Source organism: Octopus sinensis, linkage group LG20 (assembly GCF_006345805.1).
Source record: "Octopus sinensis linkage group LG20, ASM634580v1, whole genome shotgun sequence".
In the NCBI taxonomy this organism is placed as follows: Eukaryota; Metazoa; Mollusca; class Cephalopoda; order Octopoda; family Octopodidae; genus Octopus; species Octopus sinensis.
Window position 1 is genome coordinate 31,539,634 of NC_043016.1, and position 26,851 is coordinate 31,566,484.

The 26,851-nt window shown below is 35.6% G+C and overlaps 1 protein-coding gene across 2 annotated transcripts; it reads left to right on the forward strand.

Annotated features, from left to right (window-relative positions):
- Positions 1-1,594: 1,594 nt before the first annotated feature.
- LOC115222638 (ragulator complex protein LAMTOR1) lies at positions 1,595-26,631 on the forward strand. Of its 2 annotated transcripts, none has more exons than XM_036511608.1 (6): positions 1,595-1,977; positions 3,054-3,134; positions 19,824-19,904; positions 20,064-20,141; positions 24,936-25,065; positions 26,032-26,631. In XM_036511608.1, exons 2-6 carry the CDS (start codon positions 3,067-3,069, stop codon positions 26,122-26,124), a joined length of 450 nt encoding a protein of 149 aa, XP_036367501.1. In that variant the 5' UTR covers positions 1,595-1,977; positions 3,054-3,066; the 3' UTR covers positions 26,125-26,631. The 2 variants fall into 2 exon arrangements, with proteins under 2 accessions (XP_036367501.1, XP_029648812.1); XM_029792952.2 differs by having other exon boundaries at positions 1,609-1,977; positions 3,054-3,130.
- The last annotated feature ends 220 nt before the right edge of the window (positions 26,632-26,851 follow it).

The following is a 26,851-nucleotide window of genomic DNA, read 5'->3' on the forward strand; positions in this document are numbered from 1 at the left end:
GGTTGTGGTGGATGGAGAAGGTAAGCTGAGTTATGCCTGGGAATCAGTAGTCTTATGGTATGGACTGGTGGAAATTATTGGTACTGACACAGCTGACTAGAAAGTGAAAGAAGTGTTGAATATTCAAAAATAAATTCCAACACAGTACAAAAATTGTTAATATAAGAATTGAAGGAGATTAGTTCATCTCTTGTGAGAGAAGTGCCATTTAACTAGTTAACAACATAACCTAACTTATTTTTAGGTTCTGCAGATTGGGTTAAAATCTCACCTCACCATGACATACCAAAAAGTTAGCTAAGTTAGGGTCCATCACAGTGCCTAATGCTAACCTGGTAAACTCTGAGTAAAAATTATCAGAGAATTATAAGACAGAAGAGAGTAGTGGTGCTAATTTGAAGGGTTGAGAAGTATTTTAAAATTAATTATGGGAAATGACTGCAATAGAGTATTTTAGAATTGTAAGACAGTTTTTAAGTGGGATGATTGAGTAAAGGGAACATTCACTGCATAGATTACCAGTTCTTGTTTAACTCCTGGTTAATTCAAATTGAGCAGTCTAACAATCAAAAGTGTTCTAGCTATGGCCATCCTGTCTTGTATGTCTAGGATTACATTCAATGTATCATTTCTTTTATTTATAAGGTGAAAGAATGTGATTCAAGGAAGATTTAGATGTCCTTCTAGCAAGCCGAGCGCCTATATGGAATTTTCGGTATGGCTATACAACTTCCCAGAAAAATGTACATTTTGTAATGAAATTTTTCTACAAATACCTTTTAGATAATGTTATTTACTATTACATAGGAATTTAATGGAAAAAATTGGTGGGTGCACACACACACACACACACACATATACATACTGACGTAGATCACATGCATAATTACAAAATGAAACTTGAATTTTTTTTTTTAAATTGTAATGTGTGTCAATATGTATATGTGCGCGCCATTAATTTCTTTTTTTTTCTATTTTTCATAGAAAACTCCGAAATACTTGTAATCTACACCATCTGAAAGGCATCTGTAGAAAATTCCATGAAAAATACCCATTTTTCTGAAAGATATGAAGAAATGAAATCAATGGGGCACACTTGTGTAGGTATGCCGGGATTTCCTTGGTCACCAGATATTAACTCGAGATTAGCTATAATTAAGCACACCTGGCAAAGAAGTAAAATTACTGTACGTTGTATTTAAATGACACTTTTTTTTTTTTTTATTAGCTACAAATTTTAGATCGTTGAATGCCAAAAGTCCCGCCGCTAAAAAAATATATATCCGAAGTACTGTATTCAGTCAGTTCATTATTTTATTTTAAATCAAGGGAGATAATCCCATTCAATTAGAAACTACAAAGGAAGATAATTCATTTAAAAAATACGAAACGATGGTTTAACTCGATGAAAACTAAGAAGATATACATACATACATATATATATGTGTGTGTATATAAATACATATATTTGCATACATACATACATATGTGTGTGTATATATATACATACATATATTTACGTATATATCCTCTGTCGCCGATTTCTTGGATTTAATTTCATCGTTTGACGAGATTTATAGTTACCTCTATTTTGTCATTTGTTATAGCAATTACGATATTTTTTTAAAATTTCTATAATATACATATACAGAAATATATATATATAAAAGAAATAGTTGAGTTGAGAGATCTTTCTTTGGTCGTCTCAATTTTTCGTATCTTTACATTTCGAAGGAAATATCTGCCGTAATTATCATGTGATAGTTGTCGTACTTCGTTCGTCTCTTCGTCTCTTCTACGAAGTGCGTTTTTAGGAAGCCGACTTTTTTTTTTTTTAACTATCTCCGAACCCGCAGAATTAAAAAAAATATAGAAAAGGAAGGAAAAATAAATCAACTTGATTCAGAGAAGGGAAAGAAAACAAACAACTAAAAAGATATGGGTTGCTGCTTTAGTAAAAAGCAGGATAAAGACAAGGTTTGTTTCTATTTCGTGTTAATTTTACCAGTGTTTAGTTATGACATAAATTTGCAACTAGTTTTAATGCGCTTTTTGTGAGAGATATTAACCAATCTTGCCGTTTAGGTTTTCTTCTCTCTTCACATTAACAATAAATTCAGAAAATTTCACTTCTAATTAAGTTACTCGCCGTCGTCGTCATCGACCCTATTATAGAATTCTTGGATTGAAGTGCTGTTTTGCCTTTTCTCTTACTATTATTGTTTTTCTTTTGCACTCGCTGAATCTTATGATGTGCTCATGTTATATGTATGTTTTTTCTGTATATTTTAATTATAAATTCCTATTTACGCACTCACGCGCACACACACACGTGTGAATGTGTGTTAATATATAAATTATTATTTCTCCGTCATTTTTTTAAAAATAAAGTTGATAAAATTTTACAAGCTTTGGTTTATTTCATCTGAGTAGTTTTGAATTTCTTCAAGTGTATCTGTATTGCTGAACATATACATTATCAGTTTCTGGTGTATTTTAGACTGATTTTTATATTTAGTAAAATGTGCGCATGAATTATTATACACAGAAATCGAAACGTGTTACAAAATAATTAGTGATTTTTGAGTCCGAAGGTTGACAAATTTCATATTTTCTTCATTTATTTATTTTATTTATTATTATTATTATTATTATTATTATTATTTGAGAAACATTACTCGTGTTGAGTTCCGGTGAACAAGTTACGTTCGGTTTAACATGCATTATGGAGAATTTAAATATTTGATAAGTATGCAAAATAAAAGATCCGGTGTTTAAAGATAAGTGAAGAAACACGTATGCAAATATGGGAATTGTTAGTTAAATGTGATTAAGAAACCGATTTAACTTCGTTTCAATATCGATGACACTTAATTTATTGTCATAAGCATGCACGCCCACTTTTTTCCCCCAAAAATATAAACATTGACAGATGGGTTTTGCTACTTTTTAACCAATTAACAATTAATACATTCCGCTTTATGTAAATTAATTATAAATGCTTAGAGTATATGCTCGCGTTAATCCACTTTATTCTCTTCATTTACTTGCAGTATAGTGGACCAGATGAAAACGACGGTTTGCTCCAGGATCCTGCCAATGTTGACAGCCCGAGTCTTCATACTGGAAGGTTTGTATCTTTTTTACTGCACTTTTTGAGCTTTACATACACACACACTCTTATATTGTTGAGTAGTATGTTCTCTATTAGTGTGTGTTTTTTTCTTCTGACTCATGGACTGCTAACTGCCATATATATATATATATATATACCGGAGTAAACACATAAATGTGAAACAAGGTGGAAAAAAGAGTACTCAAATACCAGTGGTAGAGTAATATGCTTTATTTTAAGCAGCAGAAAATTCAACAAAATCTGTTACTCTGAGTTTCTCGTTGCCGTTCATCAGACAGTTTTTGCTAGCAAAAACTGTCTGATGAACGGCAACAAGAAACTCAGAGTAACAGATTTTGTTGAATTTTCTGCTGCTTAAAATAAAGTATATATATATATATATATATACACACATAAATAGCGGTTCTAATATGAAATAGAAATTATAGAAAATATATATACATATATAAAATTAGCACGAAACCTTAAGGATGCAGTGAGCATCAGAATTTAGAAATGAGAGCTGAAGTCCCAGTTCAACTGCCGGAAGGCACCAAAATAATAGAAAATAACAGTATGCGAGGAAACGTACAAAAAATTAAAAAGCATATCTACAAAGATTATGCCGTTTAGATGCTCATATACCATTGTTTCGGGTGTTGTCCTTAGGGCCTTAACCTTCTTCATCCAAATCCCCCATGTTATAAATCCATTAGCACCCTGGCTTGTTTTGCTCATAAATATATATATATGTATATATATATATATATATATATATATATATATATATATATATATATATATATATATATATATATATATTCTATCATTTCTATTTCATATTAGAAACAAGATATGGGCGGTTACTGAACCATAATAATAATTGAAATTACAATAAAGATGATGTTTAACATTAGCACAAATCCACACTTTTTGGGAAAAGTGAAATTGGTATATTCAACTTCAGCTTTTGACTGGCATTAACTCCTATTATTTCCTGGGAGGAGAAAAAACAACTTTGCTTTTCATTTATTCTCTCAAGCCAATCAAATTCTGGGGTTGATAATAATACAAACTATTAGTTGTGATGTACTATACAGGTTTAAGATGTTTTATGTTAAGAAAATGACAATGAATATGTTTGGGGCTAAATAGTTAAGAAGTTTTCTTTGCTATTACAAAGTTCTAGATTTTGATTCCAATGTATCACTTCTTGGTAAATGTCTGTTGTCATTGCCTTGGGTCAATTTAAGCCTTGTGAAATGAAACTGGCGAAACTCTGTGGAAGGCAGTTGGACGGATTGAACCTATAATTGAAAGGATCGGCATGTCATGATGATTCTGTCTGAGGATTACATTAATGGTATATGTTGAATGTTCGGCTTCACTTAACATGCTAATAAAATGAGCAGGTAATTCAGCTGATCTAATGACTAATTACTCTATAGGGAAACTAATAGAGATCGCAGTAGTAGCAGTAGAAAGAGAGAGGAAATAACATGCCTACGGGCCAGAGGTTGGATTGTATAAGTGAATGATTTTGTATCATTCAATTAAGTGGCCTTTCTCAGGACATGGTTTTGAATGTCTGTATAGCAGATTCACTGTCACAACCACCAAATGACATTTCATTAATTACTTAACCTTGACTCAGCAACTGTTGTGAAATTAATTGAAATGAAATTAAAACACAGTACATGAATTAGTCATCATTATCATTTAACACCTGCCTTCCATGCTGGCATGGATGGGACACTTTGCCAGTCAGGTAAAAGCCTGCACCAGATTTCTGTGACTGTTTTGGCTGGATTTTTACAGCTTGATGCCCTTCCTAACACCTCCCACCCAGCAGAGTGGACTTAGTGCTTTTTACATAGCATAAGCACAAGTGAAGTCAGTTTGGGCTAAGTTTTTACAGCTGGGTGCCCTTCCAGTGTGGATTGGATGGTTTTTAAGTGGCACCTGCACTGACAGTCACCAAGTAACTTGCAAAACAAAAATATTTTGAGAACGGAAGGGACATTGGATGAGGTGATATTGTGTCAGATGATGAAAGTTTATAGTGAGACAGAGAGATAGAAACAGGTGTCTTGCTGTAGAGGAGGTACAATGTTACCTGGCCAGAGCAAGCGAGAGAGTGATCAGGAATGAGGACAGAAACAGGTGGGCTACCACAAAGGAGATACATGGTTACCCAACCTGAGGGAAGTGAAAGAGAGAGAGTGGGAGACAGCAGGATAGAGATCATGGCAAAGTGCCGAGCATACTCAAAAGGGACAGGGATCAGAATATAAATAGGATGGTTGAGTACATGAATTAGTGTCAGTTGAAAAATCATTCCGTAAAAAAGAAAATTGTCTGGCTGAAATGAATTGGAAAGTAGTCAATGTTCTAAAAATTCTACTTATGAACTACAGTCTATCCAATAATAGAATAATGTTCTTGTATATTGAACTGTTGAACTCAGTGACAAACGGTCTACACTGCATTCAAAAGAAACAAGACAACTTGCATGGAGAAGTATGGGTTATAATGGGAGTTTTCTCTTGAGGTTTGAACTTGCATTGATGATATTCCTAAGGAAATAATAGAATAGTATTATTCCTATAGACTGCAACCATGCTGGGACACCAAGTTGATCAAATCAAACCTAACAGTACATCAAACTGCTACATTGCAGGACATAAGATATGATTTAAACACAATGCAGAGTTTTAACTGGTTTAACCTTTTAGCATTTAAACCAACTATATCTGGGCAAAATATTCTCACTGTCTTATGTTCAAGTTGGCCAGATCTGGCCTCTCACATCTATCCTACAATGTTGTTTTAAAAAGTAAACAATCAAGTAATAGAAATCAAGTAGAGAGAAACTGAAAGAAACACATTTATTTGTGAGGGTCTTTTTGTTTTTGTTTGTCTGTCTTCCACTACCTTTTGACAACTGGTGTTGGTTTGTTCACGTCCCTGTAACTTAGCAGTTTGATAAAAGAGATCGATAGAATAAGTATTGGCGTTGATTCACTCAACTAAATTCTCCAAGGTGGTGTCCCAGCAAGGTCGCAGTCTAATGATTGAAGCAAGTAAAAGATAAAAGATATGTCTGTAACAGACAGTGAAGCCTGCTGCAGTCTTCTGCCTAACCAACCTCTGTCAAATCGTCCAATCCATACCAGCATGGAAAGCTGGCAGAAATGTTAGCATGCAGGGTGAAATGCTTAGCAGTATTTCACCTGTCTTTATGTTCTGAGTTCAAATTCCAAAAAGGCCGACTTTGCCTTTCATCCTTTCAGAATCAATAAATTAAGTACCAGTTGCATACTGGGGTCAATTTAATCAACTGGAAGCCTCTCCCAAAATTTCAGGCTTTGTGCCTATAGTATAAAAGGATATATAATATACAGACAGACAGATAGATATATACACACATATATGCAAGGTATAGAAGGATTAAAGGTAGATTAACAAAGAAAGTTGATTCCTGATACATCAGGTGCTGTAAGAGTGATCAGGAAATAGATTGTATCAAATCCTCCAAGTGACTCCTTAGAAGTTGTTGATAGCTTTTGTTATGGAGGTGATCAAATTAGCAATGGAAATGGATGTTCTGAAACTGTAGTAGCTAGAATAAGAACAGTTGGATAAAGTTCAAAGAAGTATTATTTCCTTTATTGGTAACAAAGAGCGTTACCCACTCAAGATCAAGAGCTGATTGAATATATGAAGCTTGTTTGGGAAGTGTGCCGCTATGTGGCAGGAAGATGTTGGCCTTGAGAGTGGAAAACCTGTGAAGGTTTGAAAGAAATGAGGTGAATATGCTTTACTGGATGTGTCATGTTAGTGTGCATGAATGACAAAGTACAAATGAAAATTGATATAAAGTGGGTTTAATAGAAATTAGATGAAGTGCACAACAGGGGATGCTGTGCTGGTGTGAGCATGAAGAGCAAATGGAAGATGATAGCTGCATAAGCAAGGGCTGAGTGTTCAATGTAAATGGGACCTGTCAGGGAGGGAGACCTAGGAAGACTTGGGATAAAGTGGGTAAAATTGATCTCATGATGTTACATCTGACAAAGGAGATGGCTGAAGAATGTCAATTAGCAATATGTATGTAGTACTGCAGAAGTGCAGGAGACATCTGCACAAGCTTAGTGCATTGTGATTTCTTGTGAGTGTACCCCTACCCACTTTTTGTCCATTTTGCACCCTCACACTAAATAACCATTTTTTTCTCCTAACTTCTGTACTTTCTTCTCTACTCACCATGCCATGATGCCTATAACAGGAAGTAAAGTACTTGATTTGTTCATACTGAGGTATAAGATACCTCCACAACCTTTATCCTGCTAGCCCACATTCTATCCAAATCATGATGCTAGAGTCAGAAGAAATTGAACTTTAGCAACCTTTACCTACCCTCCCTGACTCTTATCATCCATGCTGTCTTGAAGATGTCACATTGAGCATTCACTCCCAGTCTCTCAATCAACATCTAGCTGTCTTCTGCACCACTCTACATACCCATAAATAATGTTGGGTAGCACTGCATCTCCTCCTTATCCTCCCTCATCTCTGTTTTCTTCACTCTGACTCTCTCTTTACCAACCTCCTTCATATCTTCCCTTCATACACCACTTTATATATCTTCATAAACCTCCTTCATACACCACTTTACCAACTCATGTTAAATGTAGGGTAGGACTACATCTACTGCTCAACCCTCCACACTGTCTTAACACTCACAAGCCAAGTAAAATCATAGTTGTGGCAGATACTGGTGTCATGTAAAAGCACCCATTTTCACTCTCAGAGTGGTTGGCATCCAGCCGTCGAAACCATGCCAAATCAGACTGGAGTCTGGTGCAGCCTTCCAGCTTGCCAGCCCACTCAAACCATCCAACCCATGTCAGCATAGACAATGGATGTTAAATGATGATGATCACACACATACATACACACATATATATATATGTATATATATATAAGTCAATAAATGACAGAGAAATAGTCTGATAAAATTTTAACCTATGCCAGCATGGAAAACAGACATGAAACAACAATGATGATAATTCTAATATCATGACAAATTGCTTTGAAACCTAAAAAAAAAAAAAAATATAAATAAATTATATTATATTTAATAATAAATAACTTACATACTTCCATTAATGCAAAATGCAGAGTTTATATATCTTATGAGTGTTTGCATATAATGTGACAAGCTTCCACATAGTTTTTCTGTGTCTCTCAAATTCCACTCACAAGGCATTGGACAACCTGGGATTAAAGATGCTCAAAGTACTTTGGTATCAGACATCATATGGTGGCAAAATGAACTTCTTAATCGCACAGCCATACCTATTCCTGTGATATTTTTTTTCTGTTTTAGCAGAGAATTCACAGAATAAAGTATTTGATATATAATAACTTAAAGCAATGTTTGTAAATTAACCCTTTGCTCTATCAATTGTAATGCTTATTTATTCATATTGTTTTGAAATAATCATGTATTATCGCATAACTTTGAGATTTTGATGATGTGTTGTATATTTTTAATATGACATTCTAGAGCAGATGTGAGAGGCCAGATCTGGTTAGTTTGAGCATAAAACATGTAGAATATGTGGGCTGGATATGGCTGGTTTAAATGCTAAAATGTTAAATCAGCCATATCAGACCCAAATATTCTACATGTTTTATGCTCAAACTAACCAGATCTGGCCTCTCACATCTACCATGTAATATTCTAAAAATATATTATCACATGATTGAAATCTAGAAGCAGTGAGATAATGCATTATTAATTCTGACCAATTTGAATAAAGAAGCGTTATGCTTGACTGAATAAACTGATTGTTAAATGGTTAACACTTTAGCATTTAAACTGGCCATATCTGGCTAAAATATTCTACCCATTTTATGTTCAAACTGGCCAGATCCAGCTTCTTGCACTTACCTTTCAATGTCATTCTAAAAATAAACGATCACATCGTTGAAATTTCAAAACTACTAGATAATGCACAATTAATTTAAAACAACATGAATAAATAATTATTACATTTGACAGAGTAATGTGAATGCTAAAGGGTTAATCTTACAAAAACTGTTTTGGTAAAGTTAGAATTTTGCTTGTTAGTTCTGTACTACAAAGAAAAAAAACAGTGTAGTAAAATTTAACTTTTAAGTAAGTAAGTATATTGGTTCATGTTTGTTAGCATCTGTAACGAAACTAGTTTGAACTGTTCTAGAAAACTGGTGAACCAACTGCTGAAGATGATTCACCTGCTTTACTTGGTACTGATAGAAAATGCATGCAGTTTTTGTTTGTGCCAAAATTCCTGATTTTTGTTTACGTGCATAAAATCAGTATGTTTGTACTGACACACTTGTGTCTAATTATGTACTTGTTTGCACAAAGCAACATTAAGGAGTTCATCTTGAGATTTTGAAAAGTATATTTTTCAATAGCACAACTAATGAATTTATTTAATACTGTTGAGGTGCTGATAAGGTGAATTATAAATGCTATTTGGAATTTCAAAGAATTTATTTATGATCTTTTAAAAGAGTGGTTTCGTGATTGAAATAAAAACTGAGATTTCAGACACTTTGAGGATTTTACAGAATTTAATATGGATTTGGTTAGTTGCAACAACCTTTAATTCTCTGTTGGAACACTTTTTCTTATTTAAATTACAATGGCTTCTTTTAAGATCTTTCTCAATTCTTCCTAAACCACCATTACTCCTTCTCAAAAGCTTATACAAAGGACTTTTTAATAACACTCCTGTTCTGAAGCTTTTAGTTTTTATGTTATTGGCTTGTTGCTTTGATTTGATGTCTCTGGTTGTATTAATGTTAGCTTAGTTTGGTAATTAAGTATCTACCATAACACAAATTTACTAGTGGGACATTGTTGTTGATTGAGTGGAATGATTAGAATTTTGACTTGGATGCTTTGTTTAATGCTCGTCAGAAATGCTATAAGTAATGAAAGCTATAGTGTCATTTACATGGGTATGTATTTCTCCAGAAATTTTCTGTTATGTGGAGGCATAGTGGCTGAGTTCCTGTTGAGTATTGTGCCTGATGGAGGCAAAGTGGCTGAGGTCCTTTCGAGCATTGGGCCTGATGGAGGCAAAGTGGCTGAGAACCTTTCAAGCATTGTGCCTGATGGAGGCAAAGTGGCTGAGGTCCTTTCGAGCATTGGGCTTCATGGAGGTAAGGTGGCTGGTTCCTTTCGAGCAGGCCTCACAGAGGTAAAGTGGCTGAGTTCCTTCTGAGTGTTGGGCCTCACGGAGGCAATGGTCAAGGCCTTTGGCATCATGTCGTGCTTGAGAAGACCCATCAAGCCAAGCAAAATCACAGTCGTGGCAGATACCAGTGTCATGCAAATGGCACCTGTGTCATTACACTCTTGGAGTGGTTGGCATTAGGAAAGGCGTCCAGCCGTAGAAAACCATGCCAAATCAGACTTGATGCCTTCCAGCATGCCAGCCTAGTCAAACCATCCAACTCATGCTAGCATGGACAACAGACGTTAAATGATGATAATGATAGTAATTCTATCTGAACCATTTACTTCAGTTGCTCATTAATTGTATGACTGTACTTGGATTTTCTGATCTGTTTTGTCTCAGTTCAGAGGATAAGGGGATAAAACCTTATCCTCTCAGTTCAGAGGATAAGGTTTTGAAGTCATAGATTATTATTTGTATCATGTTGTTGAAGCTTTTTTTTTTTAGTATGCTCTGCATCTTTATATGTTAGTTATTGAGAGCCTCCTCACAGGCATTTAGAGTTTCTTGCCAAGTTTTATGCAAATGTTATTTACCTGATGATATTAGAATGAAATATTGTGTTGGTCTGCCAAAAGTATACATTGTTGGTAAGGGTTTCACCACTTCTCCTATGCAGAGCTTCACTATTCCTCCAGTGTACTTCAATACTGAAGCTGAAATAAATCAATTTTGTTATGTCTGTTCCATATTGTGTTATTTGTGATCAAGTATGTCGACATTTGTTTCAGTTTGATAGTTGCTGTGATGAAAGGCTTCTGATAAGTTGATGATATATGCTTCATTTCTTAAATCTAACCTGAATGCTAAAAGTAACAAATGTATTTATAAGACATCCTGCACCCTCTCTCTCCCCTCTCTCTCTTCTCTCCCTCTCAATATTAGGTCAATTTCTGCTGAGGTCAACTTCTGTTGCTGTTGTCATCAATATGCTACAAAAGCGTATGGTACATGATGACTGCAACTTTATTCTACAGATATGTCAAATGTAGTTGAGGAAAACACTGCAGTGGCCATGATGCATCTTTCAGTGTCAGCCAGGATTGCTTGTAATCTTATTCTTGTTAGTATTAATAAAGGTGGACAACAAAGTGGGAAACAATATTTACCAAATTATTAGTCAATATTAGTTTAGTTTTTTTTCCGTTTCTACCCAGCATCTAATGGCATGATTCATAACGGATGGGATAAAGATTATCCAGAATTAATATCTTAATGATTTTCTTTAATCCTTTTGATACGAAACAGTTTCAATTCTTTTGAAGTAGCTAGAATCCAATACCTTTTTTACTTTAACTTTTTGACCAATTAGTGGCCAAGCAAGCTGATTTTTTTTTTTTTTTTTTTTTTGGGTTGCTGCCATTGATTCTCAGGCCATCTTCAGTAATATTCACAATAGCAGTTTTTGTTTATTTGAACAAAGTACTGTAAATGCTGTGCCATTTAAATGTTCCTGGTTTTAGCAATTAGCAGAATAGTGACATTCTATGAGTCATACTGAATGTACAGAATATATGATCAATGAAGCTAAACCATAAGCATGTATCTGTTATGAGCAAATACGTCTTAAGATAAGTTAATGTTGTGTTTCATAATGGCTGATAACTATTTATTGTAAATTCCATGTCTTCACTTCATAAATTTCTCAGAATTCAGCATTATCCCATGTCTGTCACAAATGTCAAGCTACTAAACAACTAAAATGAATGGCTCTTGTAGAATGATCTAATCAAGCAACACCTCATCATGACATTTAGCTTTGAAATCTTTTAAACAATTTCATATTTTGAAGTAATGTATACCTGAGGTGAAGCTTTTTAAGGATAGTGACCCACTGGAGTTATAAATATCATAAAATGACAGTATTTAAGCATATGAGGGAGTTTGTGATCTCTTTTCTAAATATCATAGAGTTTTCTTTTTGCTATAGGATACGAATTTTGCTTATACATTTTATGTTTGAAACTCAACTGTTTTGCAATGTTTTTCCTTCTTTCTGTCACATGTTACTGTACAGTGACACCATTTAAGTATTTCTCAATTTGGATGGGTTACGAAAGAAGTAGGGCATCTTGATCAAAGGTTTTCCGAAATTCTTACTGTTATTGCAAAGGATCAGTATTTCAGCATTGTAATGTACCATGAACTTTGTTGGTAGGTCTCCCACGAAGAGGAGAGACTGTTCATATGAGATTACAGTGTATGATGTATTTATCGCATTTTGAATCTGTTTGATTTTGTTGACCTAGTAAGGCAAGCTTGTTAGAATCTGTGCAAGATGCTGGTGTTAAGGGTTATTTCAAGATCTGATGCATGCATTGTTTAAGGCTGTTGTAATATCTTGGAAAATCTTTTAAATATTTCTAAGGTAACTCAAGCTTCTTTTTTGATGAAGAGTTTATCATTATTGTTACTTTCAGCCCAAATGTCTCATGGTAAAGAGTGATAAATAGTATAATTTCTGACAATAATAGCAAAAGTGCTGATGCCTAGTTCATCAATGTTAAGGTTGTTGGCAAAACTCTTGAGGAGCATGATGAGAACTTGGTTCATTTTATTTCAGTTCCTAAGAGACTCAACATGGAACGACAAATGCCTTTGTTGTGTAATGCCCAAGAGAAGTTAAAACCTTGCATACTTGGTCCTCTTCTGTTGCAAAAATCCTCATGCAATTGATGGTCCTGGTCCTTTACTCCTGTGAAAATCCACAGACACTTAAAACTTATAACAAATCTTGCAAATAACAGGGTACCCTTTCACACATGTCCTATCAACTGTAGTAAGAAGAGATAAAAATGTTTGCTTTTTCAGCCATTCTATCCTCCTTCGTGTCTGATTTACCTTACACCCACTCCCACCTGATCTTAAATAAAAGATTGTTTTTACTTAACAACAGTGCTAACAGAACTCATTCTTCTTTACAGTTTGTTTTCATGGCATGACTAACAAGGTGAAACCTCTTTTGTGGTTATTACAGGATTTCAGTTGATCCATCCCCCTTTGTCTTTCATTTTTTGCATTGTTATCCAACAAACTATGTATATGTCTAGGTTGCGTTGAGGAACTCTCTCTACCTGCACATTGAGGTCCCCACATTAATTCCCTTTGCCCATTGCATTGTACAACAATCACTAAGTGACTTAACTGTACCTTTCCCCAATTTGGACATATGTGGGCACCCACTCTTCTTCATAGGATGCTGGTACAGCTTGTGAATGCCTGCTTTATATGTGAATGCCTTTTCATCATCATCATCATTACTTAATGTCCACTGTCTATGCTGGCATGGATTGAATGGTTTGGCCAGAGCAGCAAGCTGGGAAGCTGCACCAGGGTCCAGTCTGATTTGGCATGGTTTCTACAGCTGGATGCCCTTCTGCTGCAGATTTCTGTTCTCCACACCTGAGCCACATATACCAGAGACCACATTGAGCAGCAAGATGTACCCCACCTTTCAACGATGGTTTTAATTGATCTGTAGTGCCTTTCCACAAGACTATTTCTGCTTGGCCCATAAACAGGTCTGAAATAACTTTTGACATGCTTCTTATTCTGTATTTCCTTCTGTACTTCTGATCTAAATAGAGTTCTTTTGACCACCAACACTTTGTCTGATGCACCTTTCTCTACAAAAACACTTCATTCAACACTGCTGTGATTCAGGTCCCTGTTTCACTGATCTGATTCACCTCCATATAGTTAGTTATCTGTCCATGTTGCAATCAACCACTGTTAAGTACAGACCTTTTCAATAATACATATCAATTTTTTATTTTACTTGTTTGTCATTTGACTGCAGCCATGCTGGAGTGCCGCCTTGAAGGGTTTTAATTGAACAAGTTGACCACAGACTTTTTTTTTTAAAGCCTTGTAATTATTCGGTTGGTGTCTTTTGCCAAACTACTAAGTTATGATGGGCTTCTTTCAGTTTCAGCCTACCAAATCCACTCACAGTGCTTTGAAAGGTCCTGGGCTATAGCAGAAGACACTTGCCCAAGGTGCCACGCATTGGGACTGAATCTGGGACCATGTGATTGGGAAGCAAGCTTCTTACCACACAGCCATGCCTTTTTCTGTTATTTCTGACCTGAATTTCTCTCTTCACATTTGGTGTAACAATGATTAACACCTGTTGTACTCTAATCATTTTATTAATGGCCTTCTTAATGGAATAGGGTTCATCTTCCTGACCAGGAATAGGGACTCTATCTATTCTCATTTGATGAATACCATGCAATTCCACCAGATAATTTCCCCTACACAGCACATGGCTGTGACCTCATTCTTGGAATCCACTGGCATCTTTAGCCAGGACTTCTTCACCCCTGTGAGTACTTCTGCCCTATTGTCACTATGTTGACCATTCTCTTATTTACCTAGTTGGCTCAACCGGTTCCATTTTGACCATTCTCTTATGTACCTAGTTGGCTCAACCGGCTCCATTTTGACCATTCTCTTGATACAGCTTCATATGACACGAAGCCAACGAGTAATAGGATAATGCTCAACTAATCTCCTGCATACAGAAAACAACTCCTGCTTACTTAACTCATTACTCACCTGCAGTTCCATTTTGTTCTTGTCCTAAGCCCCATTTCTACTTCTTTTTTAATGATTTGAATGGCCTTGCAGTCATTCCATAGTTTTTTACCTCTTCCACAGTCATCTATTTCGTTTATCAGAATGCCTTCAGTGTAGGAACTTGTATTTTTTCTTATCCTTTTCACCTTTCTCTTTCATTTATCTTGAGGATGACTGCCCTTATCTTTGGTGCAAAGCTCAGCCCAAACTCCACTCTAATCAGATGATGTGTTCTATTTTTGTAGTTTACCAGTTGGCACTTCCACAGTTTTTTGGCCACATGGAGCTGTAGATAAGCTAACTTTAGGTCAACAATCATAGCTGCTTTTGTCATCTGTCTCCATGCTCACATGTCTTCCCCAAATGTCTGTTGTATTACCATTTGTATGACATATTATAGATGATTTAACTTCTTAAAGGCCAACCCTGATCTGATAGTTTTTCATTGGCTGAGCTTCCTTCCTCAAAGGTAGCAAGGCTGTTTTCACTTTTTCTCTCCATCATACAGTAATGTCCAATTCTTATCCATCTTTCTACTTCTTTTACAAATTCAGTATTTACTCCTCTATTCAATGTACTATCATAGCTACCCACTGTTCTCCCTCTCACAAATATTGTTTGGTCCATCTTTCACCCTCTTGATTTCATTAACAGACATTTATCAGCTCATAAGTCCACCTCACCTTACTTGCTTTCTGTAGGCTGTAAATGCTCCTGTAAATGTCTCCTTTAATCTTGCTTCAATTGTTTTCACCACTCAATTGATCTCTGTCACCCGCTTCTAAAATAATGCATCCCATTATAAATAAAACAGTATAAAACTAGTGAGATCAGAAAAATGTTGAAGCACCACCTCTAGTTTCACCTTCTTAAACCACACCACCTCACCACTAAACAACCCGACTATGTCACTTCTTAATCTGACCTTTTCTGCTGTCCTGTATTTTTTTGTCAAAATAACTCGTAGTTAGAGAAATAAAAACTTGTTTTTGTTTCTATTACTACTCTTAACCTTTGCCTTCTCTTACAGAATCATCATTCAGTTGACTTATAATCCTCTGTTGTTGCAAAAACCCACACATACTTAAGCATATAGTAAGTCTTTGTAATACAGGAAAACCCTCTTGTGTATTGTCAACTAGATTATTCTCACAGTAGACAATGAGAATGTGGATGATTAAAATCCAATGTTTCTCATTCACTACCCTTGTTGCCTTTCTAAGTGATTGTACATCTATTTTTACCATCTTCTGGAATCATAGATTTCTTTTTTTATTCTGTTTGCCTTTGTATTATCCTAGAGCGACTTGATAATAGCACCATGTTGGATGAGTCATTTTTTTTTTTTTTTGAAGATGCCTAAAAAACAAAACAAAAAAACTTGCAATGAAAGCATTGCATTCTTTGAATTGAACCTTGATTCTACCATGCCAAACCTATCAATTTTATACAACCATTCAAGTGTTGATTCAAATATCCTCAGCAGTTACCTATCTAATTCCTCGTTTGTGATTAAAGATGAATTTTCTTTGTAGTTGCATGTCAGATTTGAGAGCTGCTTCAGAAATTATCTGTCTTTAAATTATCATCATCATGTTTAGTACATCAGCTTCAATCAGCCTAAGGATCCCAGTTTATATCTCTACATTTGTACTTTTCTTTCTTTCTTTCTTTTCTTATGAACAATGTTGTCTCTCTTAAGAACAATTCTGTCTTCTTTCTGGAGACAATCAAGTAAAATACCTGAATGGAATTTTTATGGAGAACAAGCAATTGCCTTTCTTTCAAATAAGCCACTAGAAAAATGGCCATGTTAAGAGAATTGCTCCATGCAGTAGGTACTTTCTTCATGAAAGACTATTTAACTTTCAGGACTCTCTGGACAGTTTCAAAAGTTTAATTCTGACAATAAATATGTAAATATGAACCATAGTTAAACTGTTTTACCTGACTCCCCACTTAGTTGGTAACAAAATACTCAATTGAATTCACACTGTTTCATACTGGTTTACCAGTATGTGGTGGCTGTATCTTCAAGTTGCCACATGCATTCTTAGCTTGGAGTGGGCTTGAATTAGAGATTGTTCTTTGTGGCTAATAGCGTAAGTGGTTAATGCAATATTGATTTGTTGATGAATATGGCCCAGCAAACTTTGGGTATACTGACAACTACTCTGATGACGATTACTCAACAGTCTGACGTGGCAATCTGGTTATTGAATTTTCTTGTTGCTCATCAACAATGTGGAAAGTAATAGAGATCCATACCTTAGAATACTACTGAATGCTATGAAATTATTATTGTTGCTTCCAATCCAAGTGCCTTATGATATACATTGGATGAAGGTTAGCAACCAGCACTTTTGCAATAAAAGTGGGTATGCTTAAACTTGTACTTTAACTCTTTCGCATTCAGATTATTCTGTCAAATGTAATCCTTATTTATTCACATTAATCATCATCCCCATTTAATGTCTATTTTCCGTACTGGCATGGGTTGGATGATGTGACCAGAACTGGCAAGCTGGTGGGGCTGCACCAGACTCCAGTTCGATTTGGCATGGTTTCTACGGCTGGGTGCCCTTACTAATGCCTACCACTTTATGGAGTGTGCAAGGTGCTTTTATGTGACACTGCACAGGCACTTTTTGCTTGGCACCACACGGGCACTTTTACGTCATGCATTATCTTGTAGTTTTGAAATTTCAATGACATGATTGCTTATTTTTGAAATGACATTGTAAGATAGGTGTGAGAGGCCAGATCAGGTTGGTTTGAACATAAAACAGGTAGAATATTTTGGCCATATATGGCTGGTTTAAATGCTAAAAGGTTAAATACTGAAGTTGATCATTTGTACCAAATAAAATGACCTGAGTTTCAGCAATTGTTTCACAGTGGCAACAGCAGCAGAGTGGAGGCGCAATGGCCCAGTGGTTAGGGCAGCGGACTCGCGGTGATAAGAACATGGTTTTGATTCCCAGACTGGGCATTGTGAGTGTTTATTGAGCAAAAACACCTAAGCTCCACGAGGCTCTGGGGGTGGGGGTTGAACCCTGCTGTACTCTTTCACCACAACTTTCTCTCACTCTTTCTTCCTACTTCTGCCACAAAGCAGAAGAACCATGGTGTAACCCACTATGGTATGGTAAACTTTCAGACCCTAGTCTAGATTGCGAATCCTCTGTACCCCAGGATGGTTCAGCTCTCCACCCGTTAAAATGCTACCGTTTATGGAATGAGAATACCAATGTAGCATTCGCGCCTGTGCAACCGCCAGTCTATCGCGTGTGGTGGGTGGATCTTCAAGTTGCCACACGCATTCTTAGTAGCTTAGAGTAGGCTCGAATTAGAGATTATTCTTTGTGGCTAATGGCGTGAGTCCTGATTGGAAGAAGAAGACAGCAGCAGTGGTGGCAGTTGTGGTAATGGTGGTGGGTGAATATCAAAGGTAGTAGAATCAATCTTTACTTGTTTCCTGGAGTGGTGTTATTCATTTCACCCTTTCTGCTTTAGCAGTATTTGAAAGGGTTAGTACTGAGTGTGGTTATAAATACTGCCACAAAGCAAACTTCTTAACTAGATATCTATATGTGCCTGTATGAATTTGTTAGGTTGATTCTCTGTTAAAAAGCATTCTGTCTTGCTGGCATTTACAATACGAATACATTTATATAAACAGACAATAATATTTAATTCTATCTATTATTTTAATAGCAACATAGGTTGCTAATATAACTGGTGTACTTGTTAATTTTTATGAAAAGAAGCTTTATTGCAATCAATGGTTCACCTTAAACACTGACAGAAATGAAATTCATTGCATATATATCAAGTTGGCCTTTTCCAATAAATATCTATTTCAAAACCAGCAATCCTTTCGTTTTCACTTTCTCTTTACACTTTCACCAATTTCAATCATTGAATTGTGGCCACTGCTTCCTGAGGTGTAATTCATTATATCACCATCTGTGATTATTTTATTGATCTCTTTTGTTGAAGTATTACATTATGGGGTAAGAGAGACACAAAATACACACACACACACACACACACACACACAGAGGTTCCTACACAGTTTCTATCCATGAAATTCTATTCACCAGCCATTGATCAACTAGTTATGCTATTTTGGTGCATCAACAATTGAAGAAGTCAGTATTTACTCAGACTTGTATTGTGGAGATACATATTTATTTTGACAAATTCCTGTAATCATCATCGTCATCGTTTAATGTCCGCTTTCCATGCTGGCATGGGTTGGACGATTTGACTGATCTGGCAGAGTTCCTACTGCTGGATGCCCTTCCTAATGCCAACCACTCCTAGAGTGTAGTGGGTGCATTTACGTGCCACCGGCACAAGGGCCAGTTAGGTGGTACTGGCAACAGCCACGCTCAAATGGTGCTTTTTATGTTCCACCTGCACAGGAGCCAGTCCAGTGACATTGGCAACAACCTCGCTCGAATTTTTTTTTTTTACGTGCCACCAGCACAAGTGCTAGTAAGGCAATGCAGGTAACGATCATGCTCGAATAGTGTTTTTAACATGCCATCGGCACGGAGGCCAGCTTGTTACTCTGGCAACGATCTCACTCGTATGGTATTCTTAGCGCTCCACTAGCAACGTATGCCAGTCACCAAGTTTGATTTCGATTTTGATTTCACTTGCCTCAACAGGTCTTTGCAAGCAGAGTTTAGTGTCCAATGAAGGAAAGACACGCATAAGTGGACTGATTACACCCTTGGCATAAGCCACAATATGTTTGCTTATTACACACTCTAATTAGAAGTTGTTATAAACTTAACTTTTTTTCTCTCTTTCAGTTTTTTAACTGAATGTGGGGAGCATTCAGATAAAGTTGACGAGCAATCAAAACTAGGTAGGATACTCCAGACAACTGCAAGGTAACTATTTCATTTTTCAGTCTTTCTCGGTGAATTTCTTTCACCATGTAACAAGTTGCTGAATAATTAAAAGGAAATCTTAAGAAATTTTGAAGAATTTATGAATTTGAAACAATTTGATATCATTATTGTTCTATTTAACCTGTTCTTCTTCTCCAGGAACATCATTGACGTTGCTGCTATGGAACCACAAAGCATGGAACACAATGAATATCATGACAAAGCTAAATTGTACAGGTATGTATGTTGAGGAATCTATTGTATTCATGATATTTAGCTGGTTTGAGGATTATTATAAAAGATATTGTATGTATACAAAAGGCATTTAGCTTTTATGCAAAAGTTTCAAAACCAAAAAATAGCAATCTCTTAGTCTGAATCCTAATAGATTAACGACTTTGAAGGTTTGTATAAGTGTTTGATGCTTTACATATGTTTGTATGTTATCGCTATCATCAGCTTTTGATGTCCATCTTCCATGCTTGTACGAGTTGGATGGTTAGACTGGATCCAAAGAAATCAAGGCCTGCATTGTTATCTAGTGTTTCTATGGGTTTGTTTTTTGTGACACCAGCATTAGTGAGGTCACTATGCACCTCAGAAACTTAGATCCCCTTAGGTTGAATGGAACTAAGGTATGAAAGAAGGGGCCAGGAGAGAACAGGTTTCTTGTTGTGGAGGTGCTACATGACTTTGCACATTGTAGATGAGTTGATGGGAAGTAACCAGGGTGGTGCTGGGAGAACACATAAAATTAGGTGGGTGCCAGAAGAGCAGGAAGTAAAGATGGGGAGGGGTTGCAAGAGTAAGGTGAGAGTAAGGGACGGTTATAGACTGGCATTGGGTGAAGGAGAAAATATAATGAAAATCAAGGGTTGAGGACTAATTGAATATGAATAGACAAACAGAAGATAGGAAAGATTATTAAATTCTTTTTGTGCCATGTTCACATATCTGTTAAAGTTTATGAGGTCATATGCAGGTAATTTATATATAATGAACTACATGGAATATTTTGGATAATTTGAAATATAAAGTGTGCCTTTCTTTGGATAAACATATTATTTTAACATTGCTATGAGAAGTGAACAAGGTAGTTACACTCAGATTTTATTTTACTGTGTGCAGAAAAAGGGAGAATCTAACTGGTTTCTATTCTTACACCTTCATCAGAAAAAGAATTATCCATCTTCTATCAACAGATAGAGATTAATAGCTTATAGTTGTTTGTAGCAAATAGTAACTAGGACTCAGCTAAAGTCAAATTATCCACAAAGACTGTGAATGTAATTATAGCTAATAAGTTGATTATAATTATGAATAGCTATAAGCTATAATCTTTGTTGACAGCTGGTGGATAGTCTTTCTCTGACTAACATCTAAGAAAACTAGAGACTTGGTCAGTTCAGTCCTGCTCTTTCTACCCAAGGAGATATAAAAACATGTATTATTACTTTGTTTACTTTCTTCGGCTTTTAAGCCCAAGAGCTTAAAGTCTGCTTGAATAATAACTTATGCAGTTTTCTCACTTGTGATCAAAAAAGGTTTTAACACTTTTGCTGACAATACATCTCTCAGAAGTAAACATTTCCCTATACTTCAGTTTTATCAATTTCTAATAAGATTTTCAAGAATAAATGCAAAATACATGTTATTTAAGATGTAGTAATTAAAATGTTATTCACTTCAATATTTAATATTAAATTTTTAAAAATATATTATGAAATTTTGCTATGCAAGCAACAGATAAACAGTGGAAAAAATGTAACAGCATAATAAAATATGAATATAACAAGCAAGGAACTTTTTATCTTAAAAGCAAAACAACTAAACGTTTATGTCACATAAATATCTGGAAAATTATCCATGAAAACAGTCTGTGCTAAGCACTACCAGTTAACCCTTTTATTATAGGCATAAGGCCTGAAATTTGTGGGAGGAGGCAAATCAATAACATATACCCTAGTGGTCAATTGATACTTATATCAACACCAAAAGGATGAAAGGTGAAATTTGAACACGGAATATACAGACAAAATGTTAAACATTTTGTCCAGTGTGCTAACAATCATACCAGTATACCATCTTTAAGTACTTTGAAATAATCTTTTCAACTCTAGGCACAAGCCTGAAATTTTGGGGGAGGGGGCCAGTCGATTATATCGACCCCAGTATGCAGCTGGTACTTAATTTATTGACCCTGAAAGGATGAAAGGCAAAGCCAACCTCAGTGGAATTTGAACTCCGAATTTAAAGACAGATGAAATATTGCTAAGCATATTGCCTAACATGCTAACGTTTCTTATTTCTTTATTGCCCACAAGCAGCTAAACATGGAGGGGACAAACAAGGACAGACAAAAGGATTGTCGATTACATTGACCCCAGTGCATAACTGGTACTTAATTTATCAACCCCGAAAGGATGAATGGCAAAGTCGACCTCGGCAGAATTTGAGCTCAGAACAGTTCACCACCTTAGTACTATGAAATAATGAACGGTTCATGTTGTTTATCATATGGATAATATTTTAATTTTCCATTTCCATACCTATTTCTTTACTACCCACAAGGGGCTAAACATAGAGGGGACAAGCAATGGCAGATGAATGGATTAAGTCGATTACATCGACCCCAGTGCGTAACTGGTGCTTAATTTATCGACCCCGCAAGGATGAAAGGTAAAATCGACCTCGGCGGAATTTGAACTCAGAACGTAACAGCAGATGAAATACTGCAAAGCATTTTTCGCCCGGCGTGCTAACATTTCTGCCAGTTCACCTTTCCATTTCCATACCAGCTGGCTAATAGTATGACGACTTCACTGCTCAATAAATTGCGGTGATAAATTTAATTGGAAAACAAATATATTTTTCTAAAAAACATTTTTAGTAAAAAAAAATATTTCTGCCATATCTCCCGGTTCAAATTTCACATAGGTCCTGAAAATTTGTTAATATCTGTTGCTTAGTATCTATTGCCCCATTTGTTTACCTATATCCTTCCTCGCCAGTTTCATTTTCTCTATCACTGGCATCAGAAATACTAATGTCTGTGTTGCACTAAATAAATTTAAAACATTTTCTCTCAGTGTTTTTGATATCCCAAGAGAAAAAAAACATCTTCAAATTCACCTTTGGAAGAATTGTTATCAGTTGTGTTGCATGTTACTGAGAGATAGAGAGAGAAATCAGTAGATGAATGATGTGTCAAATTAGCTATTATTACTAAAATTACATGTCAAAAGTTACTAACTAAAGCACAGGTGTAACTGTGTGGTAAGAAGCTTGCTTCCCAACCACATGGTTCAGAGTTCATTCTCACTGTATGGTACCATGGGCAAGTGTGTTCTACCAAAGCCTTTTGAGTGGATTTGGTTGATGGAAAACAAAAGAACCCTTTTGTATGTATGTGTGTGTGTGCTTGTCCACTCCCATCCCCACCCATTGTTGGACAACCAGTGTTGGTGTGTTTACATCCCCATAACTTAGCAGTTCGACAAAAGTCACTGATAAAATAAGTATTAGGTTTAAACATAAGTATTGGTGTCGATTCATTCAACTATAAGATATCTCGAAAGTGGCGCATGGCCACCACAGTCTAATGTTTGAAACAAGTAAAATAAAACAAAATAATAATTAAAAAACACCCACTACACTCGCGGAGTGGTAGGCGTTAGGAAGGGCATCCAGCCGTAGAAACACTGCCAAATCTGACTGGGCCTGATGAAGCCTTCCGGCTTCACAGACCCCAGTTAAACCGTCCAACCCATGCCAGCATGGAAAACGGACGCTAAATGATGATGATGATGAAAAAATATCTAATTAGTCAATATAAAATGAACTTTTCATGGTAACTAAACATGTAAATTAATGCTATAGAATTTTATAACGAAGAGTATAATCACTTTTATGATAACTTCTGATCATTATTATCAGCTATCATTGAGCTTCTTGAACAAGTTATCTTGTTATCAGAGTGCAGTCTTATTTTAGCTGTCATGAAATACCTTGGAGTAAGTGTTTCAGGAATCTGAGATAAAGTGAAATTTTTTAGGGAATAATTTCACTTCAAATATTTTTTACCTAAGTATTTTTAGTTGCATAGAACCATCATCATCGTTTAACATCCGTCTTCCATGCATACATGGGTAAGATGGTTCACAAGAATTGGCCAGGTAGAAAAACTACCCCAGGCTACTGTGTCTGTTTTTGGCATGGTTTCTATGGCTGGATGCCCTTCCTAACACCAATCACTCTGCAGAGTAGACTCAGTGCTTTTTACATGGCACCAGCACAGGCAAGGTCAGTTTTGGCAAGGTTTCTACAGCTGGATGCTCCTCTAAATGCCAACCACTTCACAATGTGGACTGGATGCTTTTTATGTGGCACCAGCACTGGCAGGGTCACCAAGCAGCTCACAAGACAAGGAACTATGAGTGGGGCAGGGGGACTTTTGTAAGAGGATTGAAGGTTAGAGTGTGACAGAGAGGCAGAAACAGGTGTCTTGCTATAGAGGTCTTGCTATACCCAGTGAGAGAGAGAGAGAAGCCAAATGGAGGGAGAAAGAGTGAGAGGTGCAAGAAAGAGGACAGAAACAGGTGTGTGTTCATGTATGCATGTATCATCATTCGTTTGTTTAACGTCTGCTTTCTATGCTAGCATGGGTTGGACGATTTTGACTGAGGGCTGGCAAACCAGATAGCTGCACCAGTCTCCAATCTTGATCTGGCAGAGTTTCTACAGCTGGATGCCCTTCCTAACACCAACCACTCTGAGAGTGTAGTGGGTGCTTTTTATGTGCCACCGGCACGGGGACCAATCAGGCGGTACTGACAATGACCTCGCTCGAATCTTTTTACACATGCCACCGGCACATGAACCAGTGAAGCGAAGTTGGTAACGATCAAGCTCAAATGGTGCTCACGCTCGAGTCTAATAATGCTATAGAGATTGCATTGTATCAACTAATTTTGAAACTGTCCAAGAATTAAGTAGCCTATGTAAATTTTAATTTTTTTGTTCCATTTTCAGTGACAAATTAAATAGCGCTTTAAATGGCTCTGGTCGAATCCGAACGTATAAAACACAGTTACCAAACAGTACAAATAATCCACAAGTAATTTTGTCGTCACAGCCTTTGCCTTCTACAGATCTTTTATTGGTAAGAATAATTTTTCTTTTTTACTAATTTACCAATATTGTTGCTTCTTTTCATTTATCTAGCCCATCATGGTTCCTATCTTTTAGCTATAAGATTGGTTTCCTTCCAAAAGTTGGCCTTGTTTTCAGTAAGAAGATTTTATTTTAGGTACTTACTATAGAACTAGGCTCTGCTGCTATTATCATTTGCATTTATTGAATTTTACTTATACTGACAATAAGGGCATATTCCAGTACCTGTACTTACTTGGAAAACATGCCATATCAGGATTACTTGAATTTATTCCAATCTTTCTTGTAAAAATTAACTTTGTACTACTTGCTCAATATAAAACAATTATTAATGCTTGAGAACATAAGTGAATAAAGTAATCTTATTCTTATTAGGAAGGTGATAAAGCACTTGTACGTAATGTTTAAATTTGTGAACTTAGTAAATATTTCTTTCAGTAATTTATCATAGTTGTTTGCAAATAGTGAATTAAAAACTTGAAATGAAAACATTAAAATAGAGAGTGAAGTTGACATTTAGAAACGTTTTTAAAGAAGTGAATCAACATAAATATAAAGCGGTATTTTTTATTTTTTATTAAAAAATTACATAAAGAGGTCAAATTATTCATGCATCACAAGTATGGAAGCAATTGGTGAAACCATTTTTGCATGTAAAGCAAATACACACACATCTATATTTTATATATTAGATTAGATAATCTACATTGTGTTCACTTCAAAAAATGGGTTCATCAGAAGAAATTATTTCTAATGTTATGATACAAGTAATGTAGGATGACAGTAAGTTTGTAGACTAACTCTATTTCCAGTTGGGAATGCATCAGTTGTGCTCTTAGAAAGAACAGGAATTTTAATCTTTTATTTTTGCTCCTTCAGTCCCTTAGACACCCTTTAAAATAAGCTGTCGTATATAAAAGATATATTAATAAATTGTATTTCTGTTATATTTCAGATTAAAAAAGCAGCTGACCAAGCCTGTGATGCTTACAATCATATTCAAGTCAATCATAAAGAAGAATTAATAGTACCATTCAGGGTTTGTTAAGTCTAAACTCCCCTTCCAAAATGAATGATTTTTTTAAGAAAAAAACAAAACAAAACAAAAGACATTAGCAAAATCCAGTGTGTGCTTGCTTTCACTTACCCACACGCACACTCACTCATGGCTGCTGCATCGCTACCAGCAGATGCTGTGCACTTATTGGTGAATGTTAACACATGTATTGGCTTGGTCACAAACACACACACACACACACATACACACATCACAAACACACACGTTTTCCCCGAAAGTTGTATCTTTCTTAACGAATGTTTCATTATAAAAATTGAAAAATAGGAAGATGTTCTTTCTTCCATCAGATTGCTGATCATGGGCTATGTGAGTAAAATGGGAGACATGATGCTGCTTGTTCAATCTAAAATTCTTTACCAGTGTCCTATTAACATACAATTAATAAAAAAGCTAGATGGTTTTCAACTATGCTAAATTTTCAAAATTTATCTTAAATGTTTTATTACCATTAATTGAAAATAAAATCTTTTGACATTTCTTTTTTTTTAAAAGATATTTGCCCATAACATATTTTTGTATTTGTTAACAACTTGAACAGTGAAAATATGCAGGCTGTAAATATTACATCCCATTATAAATCAATATTATTTTTATTTTAAAACAAAAATGGGATAAATATGTAATTTATAGTAAAAAAAAAGAAAGAATGTAATGCAAAAGGAGTAGTCCATCTAAGTTTCTTCATGAATAGAGTAGT